Source organism: Oncorhynchus mykiss, chromosome 4 (genome assembly GCF_013265735.2).
Source record: "Oncorhynchus mykiss isolate Arlee chromosome 4, USDA_OmykA_1.1, whole genome shotgun sequence".
Taxonomy (NCBI): Eukaryota; Metazoa; Chordata; class Actinopteri; order Salmoniformes; family Salmonidae; genus Oncorhynchus; species Oncorhynchus mykiss.
In genome coordinates, this window is record NC_048568.1 from 24,005,635 (window position 1) to 24,012,851 (window position 7,217).

A 7,217-nucleotide genomic window follows, 5' to 3' on the forward strand; every position below is an offset into this window, starting at 1 on the left:
CTGGTAGTATCAGGCGAGTGGCTTTGGTGTAGTGCTACTTTCTATTAAGTATTTTAGCACAGGTGCTTCCATTTCTCAGTAGAGTAGCTTCTGGTGTGTTTTGAGTTTCCATGTGCATTGTGGGTGTGAGCAAGAGAGAGGAAAAGAGGCTGCGTGTGTATGTGAATTTATTGGTGTGTGTGGCTCTCTGCATGTAAGTGTGTGTTAGTGTGTGTGGTGCATGGCTCTCTGCATTTTCAGTAAATGTGCATGGTAAGTGCAAACCTCTATTTATTTGTGTGTGTGTGCATGTGTGTGTGTGTTCTGTGTGGACTGTGTGCTGCCATATCCGGTTTCGTGAGTGAGGACAAGCTACCCTGCTCTGTCATCAGAGCAGGAAGCTGTGACGGGAATCCTGGACACTTGGGTCACGTGACTGGGAAGAAGGATGCCCACGTCAGAGAGGATGATGGGAAAAGCGTGTCACATACCATAAAGGGGGAGGATGGTATGCCATCAGAGCCGTGTGGTCACTTGGTGGTGGATGTGAAAACACAAAAAAAAACTCCACTCACTCAAATGAAAAAGATCAGTTACAACACAATAATGAGGGAAGGACACTTACAGTAAACTCAGTTTACTGTGATTGTCCACTCCGTTTCCAGCTCACTTAGTGGCAACTCCCATACAAAGCATATTGGCATCTATGTAATAATAATAAGATGATTATTGTCACATACACCGGATAGGTGCAGTAAAATGTGTTGTTTTACAGGATCAGCCCTGGAGCAAATTATTTATTTATATTATTTTTATGTTTAGATTTTTAAATTTATTACATTTCTACTATGTTGTTATTTTTGTATTTGATTTTGTATTATTATTTACTACCATTTTATATTATTTGTTATTGTTTATAATTTTATTACAATGTATATTGTATGCATTGTTGCTTTGCCAATATTGACACAATGATTTTCATGCCAATAAAGCAGCTTGAATTTTAAAAAATAAAAAAATAGGTTTAAGTGCCTTGCTCAAGGGAACATCGGCATATTTCTTTTTACCTTGTCCCCCCAGGTATTTGAACCAGCTACCTTTTGGTTTATGCCCCAACACTCTAACCGCTAGGCTACCTGCATGTAGCACTGACCACCTTTCTCCTCTCCAACCTGGCCAGGTTAATTATATACTGGTATAGCAAAGTCTAATCTTATGACCTCATTATATCTCACACAGTCAGGGAAGCACTTGAGAAAGAGCACAGCGCACAGAAAGAGATTCCAAGAAAGATCAACTAATAGTCATATTGTGATGTCATTGCTTACTGTCATTGCTTACTGCTTACTGATTTAAGTTGTAAGCAAACAGAATTAGAGCATTTGTTTATCTCCCAGGTATATATATACAATGTTTGGTGTTTATTTGGTTTGTCATTCAGCACAGATGGGGGTGCAATCAAAAACATCTGTAAGATCTACTTTGATTCCAGCTCACTTGGCAACTCCCATACGGTCAAAGCATGTAGGCATCTATGTAATAATAATCTGCACTGCAACAGGGTGAAGTTTCCAGGGGTTGAGGGGGATCTTTTATTAAAAGCTGGCAGTATCTGCTCGCTCCTTGTTCTTTCAACTGGGTTTGCCAGGGACCTGTGCCAAGGGTTTGTGAGGATGTTTTGCAGATGCTTGTCTGAAATCCGATTCACAACATGGACTAAGGTTGGGAACATTTCTAACAGTTTCCTCGGCACTGCAATGGCCAGGCCGGAATCTGGGAATGGAATCAAACAGGAATTCCCTGACAAGGCCTACAAGGTGAGAGAGATGGGTGGTGAATCATTCACGGATCCGAACAACATGAGGTTTTGGGCATCTGCAGGCCACAACACCGCAAACCCTGACAAGGCACTTTGTCAGAAAATAGGCGAGCTCACAAGCACAGAATACAACTGGACGAGAGCTTAAAGCACCTGTTAGCTTTTTCAAATCTATATTGTGCTTAGAATTCAGAAGTGGATAAATTACCACATATGGTTTCCATAGTCTCTTTTCATATTTCCATGCAATCCTCCCTGTATCTGAAACCTCTTAGGTAACTTCTTTGATTTTACATATTCCAACATTAGTTTATATCCCAGAACATATTCAGAAGATTAGGTCTTGTGCAAGCATGTAAACCTGTGTGGATGAGCAAGCACCTGTCTATCCTCGCCTTAGGAGGAGGACTTATAAAGCCCTTCTTTTGTCAGGGGAATCACTGCATAGCTATCCTGAAGGGGGAAAACATCAGGCCTCGGCATGCAACAACCCCACAGACCAGAGACAATGAATGCCCTTCCAAGCCCCTCCTCCTCTTTAACTCCTCAGATGACTTTCAGAACATGATTGTAGCCGAGAACATGATCACGTCCGTAGCTATCAACCCTGGCAGATCAAGTAAGGAACCGCATACCAACACAGGAACCGCATTCCAATACACGTCGGACGCATCTGGGAAAATAAAGAATGTGAATAAATAACCCGCAGCTGGAATCAGATGTTCCTCCTCTCTCTGAGATAAAGAGTGAAAAATGGGGTGTGAGTTATTGGACCTCTTTTAAAGGGTCGGCCTTTTTGTAAATGTAGCTTAGGTTTTCTTAGTATCTGCCAAAGATCAACATGATAATACCCTTTGTATTTTATCTGCTTTGACCCGGTGAAATAAATGATGTGTTCAATGTAGCATCATCTACACTGTTAATCATCTTTAAAGGCTCCTTTGCTATTGATCCTTGATGTCTCTCCTTATGGAGCACTAACCTAATGTAGCGGCATTTCTGGTCCCGCCGGGGAGGAGAAAAAGTGTCTGGGGAGGTTCTCTTCTGCACCGTTGAACCAATCCAGTAAATATGGGGGAGGAGTTAAGATGGAGTGCCGCCTTGTTAAATTCCTCTTTTTTCATTTCCCATGAAAACCAGATTTATCTGGTTGTTTTACGACCCCGCAGAGGGTGTTGGAGCACAGAGCATGTAGTCATTGGGTCACTATCGCCCTATTGTGGACTAGTAGAGAACAGAACAAGTGCAGGAGTGGATTCACATGGTTCCATGAATTCACATTATATAAGGGGTTCAAAAAAATTGCATTTATGCCTCAATACAACATTTTATTTTCCATAACCATTATCACTACATGCAAAATAACGACAATATTTGCCATGAGCATTACACTGTTGTGCAAAACAAGTAGGCTACCTTCTCATCACATAATATGAAGAAAAAAATGTTATAAATGTTTGATAACATATTTGGTCCCCTTAATAAATGTTTTATATGTACACTGTATTCCATCAAACGATATTCACTTAATGAAAAAAGGCAACTTTACCACAGCCATACTTCTTCAGCCATCCAGTCTGTTGACTTGCAGAGGGAAGTCAACTTGGGCAAGTATATAAGCAACGCAGGTGTGAGATTTACCCATTGAAAAGATGGAAGACAATAGTGATCACCCCCTCCACTCTTCTCATACTGTAGTTAATACAAACACAGTACAGATCTACCTATCAAAAAGTTTAGGCAGTCGAAGCACTGGAACCAACCATGTTGTGATGCAGATGTTTGCTGTGTGATGCTGATGTGGCACCATGTTAGCCAAGTTAACATGGATCCAGTTGAGGTGATTCCCAGCATCAGCACCCCACTGATCTCAATGGAGGTCCCAGAGGAAAGTGATTAGTCAGTCTTCTTGCTCTGCTCTCTACGGGCCTTTCTCTTCAGTTGCAGGGTCTTCAGCTCTATCATGGTGGAGAACGTCCTGTACACCCACAACGCCTGAGAGACACACACACATTCACAGATCTGTTAACACAAGCCTAGGATCAGCTCTGTTTCACTTGGGATTTAATGGTTGAGAATGACATTTAAAACTTACAACAATGATGATTGTGTTGAGCAGAAGGGGAATGGAGTAGACCAAAGATATGAACATCCCATTTGAGTCAAAGTACTGGAACTTGGAAAATGACCTGTGAAATGATAAAATAAGTTGTTCCTCACCACACTAACTAAATGACAACAAAAAAACAGTCAACATATTTTCTCCTAGTATACCATGTAGTGCAGCTCAATTAGATCTTTACCTCCAGTTCATGGCTGCCACCTCGTTCAGATATTCGGCGCTGTACACCATGCATACTTTGGAGAGAGAGGAAACAGTAATTACTGGATGGCATGAATACATTTTTCTGTATAAAATGTGTAGTGTTTTTTAAACATTTACAGATCACATTACATATAACCAACAATATGTTATACAATGCTAGCAGTTGAAACACACATCCACTTACCCATAACCAGGAACTGGCATATTTGCACTCTGTAGAATCTACGTGTCAGGAGAGTTGCAAGGAGACAGACAGCATGGAACCCCAGAAGTCCAATAAGCCACGGCTCAGACCACTGTATCTGCAGACATGAGAATAAACAGTGGTTTAGCTAGCTAGCTACATTTCCAAACAATCAACAGCATCGTGTTAGAGGACAGTGGGTTGGCACTGATACTAGCTACTAGATAAGCAGCAAGCTAACTCATAAGCAACATCTGTAATACTAGCTAGCTAGCACTCTAAATTCACAACAACCAGATAACTGGTCAGACCTATCTTTTTAACTTAATCTATTTTATCTTGTAAGATATTTCTCTATTTTGACTAGTAGAGAAACCAACAAAGATAGCTAGCTCTCAAGCTAAGCTAGCTAGGCTAACTCATCTTTCCTAAGGCAAGCTAGCATCAAAGAGAACGTTCCGAGGAATAAGAAAGACAAACCAAACTTACAGACATCAGAAATGTCCATATTGATGTGATTCGCATATTGCTAAATGCATCGATTGGAATAGAGCTTATATTTTGTGCTTTCTGATCAATCATCTTGACAAAATACACGTTCACAACTACTGTGTAAACACAAGAAACGAATGCGGAAGAAACGCCCCCTCCGTCGCTGAAACTTGACGTCACCGTTTTTTCTTCTTCTATGATATAGTGGCGGTCCGCAAACAAACGTTGAAGTTGAATGCTGCCACCTACTGTACTGGAGTGTGTGGTCTTCTTCGGTGGGGTTTATCGGTGGTTGGCATCCAACGTCATGGTGCATTACCGCCACCTACTGTACTGGAGTGTTGGCCAGAGACAGGGAGAAACTAAATCCTAACTGTCAGCCCGTTGCTCTTAAAAAGATAACAAAACATTTGAGACTACATCTAATGAAGTTTTACTCTATATATTATTTAAACTAATTTCCTGTATCTCCTTCTCCCTCATACTAGATCTCAGCCTCTCTCTTTCCCTCTGATACTGGCCACACCATAGCAATACATGCTCCACAGGCCTCTGTCTTGCTCATTGAAACTACAACATCAACATCAACATCAACATCCCCAATTCTAAGTGCTTGTTTAGTCAGTTAATCAACTGCCTCGTTCCCCTCTACCCCCACATGGGCTGGGACCCGAGTAACTCTTATCTGTACACCCATCTGTCTAATCCTGCCATGGGTTTGTAGCACCTCATAAAGCAGGTCATGTCTGCTATGTTAGCTAAAAGACTGGACACTCATTAACACTGCACATGAATCAGAGCAAATAACTACTCAGTCTGGCTTGACCTCCTCCACCCACTGCAACGAGCGACTGGAACAAGCTGCAACCAACACCCAAAATGGACAGTTTTATCTCAATCTCTTCATTCAAAGATTCAATCATGGACACTTACTGACACTTGTGGCTGCTTTGCGTGATGTATTGTCTCTACCTTCTTGCCCTTTGTGCTGTTGTCTGTGCCCAATAATGTTTGTACCATGTTTTGTGCTGCTACCATGTTGTGCTGCTGCCATGTTGTGTTGCTACCATGTTGTGCTGCTGCCATGTTGTGTTGCTACCATGTTGTTGTCATGTTGTGTTGTTAGCATGCTGTGTTATCACGTGTTGCTGCCATGCTATGTTGTTGTCTTAGGTCTCTCTTTATGTAGTGTTGTGTTGTCTCTCTTGTGGTGATGTGTGTTTTGTCCTATATATTTTTTTATTTTTTTTATTTATTTTAATCCCAGGCCCCCGTCCCTGCAGGAGGAATTTTGCCTTTTGGTAGGCTGTCATTGTAAATAAGAATATGTTCTTAACTAACCTGCCTAGTTAAATAAAGGTTACATAAAATAAAAATGCCAACAGTATGGCCATCAGCTCCGCCACATATACAGCCAGATGATCTGTAATATGTTTCCTGACTCCCACCCCACATTCCTGCACTACAAATGCTGACCCAGTGCGTCCTGTCCTTGGATATTTTGAACTATCTGTGTAAATGGCCACAAAATCCTGATACACAGTATCCAGACGTCTCTTAACCCTTGTGTAGTCTTAACATTCTGAATACTCCCCTTGTCCTAATGGTCAAAAATGACCAGCCTTCACTAAACCCCTAACATAAAGCAGCTTAATTGAACTTTAAACCCCAAATCTATTTTGCATGAAGAAACAACCTCTCATTCAACACAAACTTTGTGAATATCTGGGTTTTCCCTCTTCACAACGCAGAAAGACTGCATTTAATGAGTGGACACCACTCGTTTTTATTACAACACACATTTCATAATTGTTTCTTTACTAAAGTAGAGGTTAATTATTGGGATTATTATTATTGCTAAAGGTACTGCATAGGTGTAAACATAATTTTTTAGCAAGAGATAGCACTTGTATAGCCTAAGAAAGTAGCAGAAATGTGCAGAAAGTAGTTTGAATGGATTTTATTGAAGGGGAACAATAACAGTCTTGAATTCTTTTGGCAACATAGTGATGTATTCATATATACTGTACATTGAGGAATTCAACTACAAAATACTAGCCTTCTCCCATTTTTTTAACCATTGTGTCAGGATGGTGTATTGGAGGTGAAGACAAGTGCAGGAGAGCAGATACAATGAACAGGTGCACTTTTATTATAGTTCCAAAAACGAGAGCACTACATGAAACAAACGCACTCAAAAAAACAGACCATAAAAGTAGAGCGTGTAAACTAACACTACCTAACATAAAAACAATTACACACAAAGCATGATGGGAAACAGAGGGTTAAATACAAGTAGCTTAATTGGGGAAATGTGAACCAGGTGTGTATGGAAACAAGACAACAAATGGATATACGAAAAGTGGAGCGGTGATGGCTAGAAAGCCGGGTGACATCGATGCGGAACGTCTCCCGAA

General features: G+C 40.9%; 1 protein-coding gene across 1 annotated transcript; it reads right to left on the reverse strand.

Moving 5' to 3' along the window:
• Positions 1-3,105: 3,105 nt before the first annotated feature.
• tmem18 (transmembrane protein 18) lies at positions 3,106-4,976 on the reverse strand. Its single transcript, XM_021600786.2, has 5 exons — positions 4,798-4,976; positions 4,309-4,426; positions 4,102-4,156; positions 3,894-3,987; positions 3,106-3,793 (listed from the first exon to the last, which is right to left on the reverse strand). The coding sequence occupies exons 1-5, from the start codon at positions 4,888-4,890 to the stop codon at positions 3,695-3,697; spliced, it is 459 nt and encodes a 152-aa protein (XP_021456461.1). The 5' UTR covers positions 4,891-4,976; the 3' UTR covers positions 3,106-3,694.
• Positions 4,977-7,217: the final 2,241 nt, after the last annotated feature.

What these genes read in the sequence shown, in the direction of transcription:
- tmem18 (XM_021600786.2), bottom strand. Translation starts at nt 4,890, where the DNA reads ATGATTGATCAGAAAGCACAAAATATAAGCTCTATTCCAATCGATGCA. An exon ending in TATGGACATTTCTGATGTCT is followed by an intron (nt 4,427 to 4,797) that starts GTAAGTTTGGTT and finishes TCATGTCTGCAG; the next exon opens with ATACAGTGGTCTGAGCCGTG. An exon ending in ATGCCAGTTCCTGGTTATGG is followed by an intron (nt 4,157 to 4,308) that starts GTAAGTGGATGT and finishes CTCTCTCCAAAG; the next exon opens with TATGCATGGTGTACAGCGCC.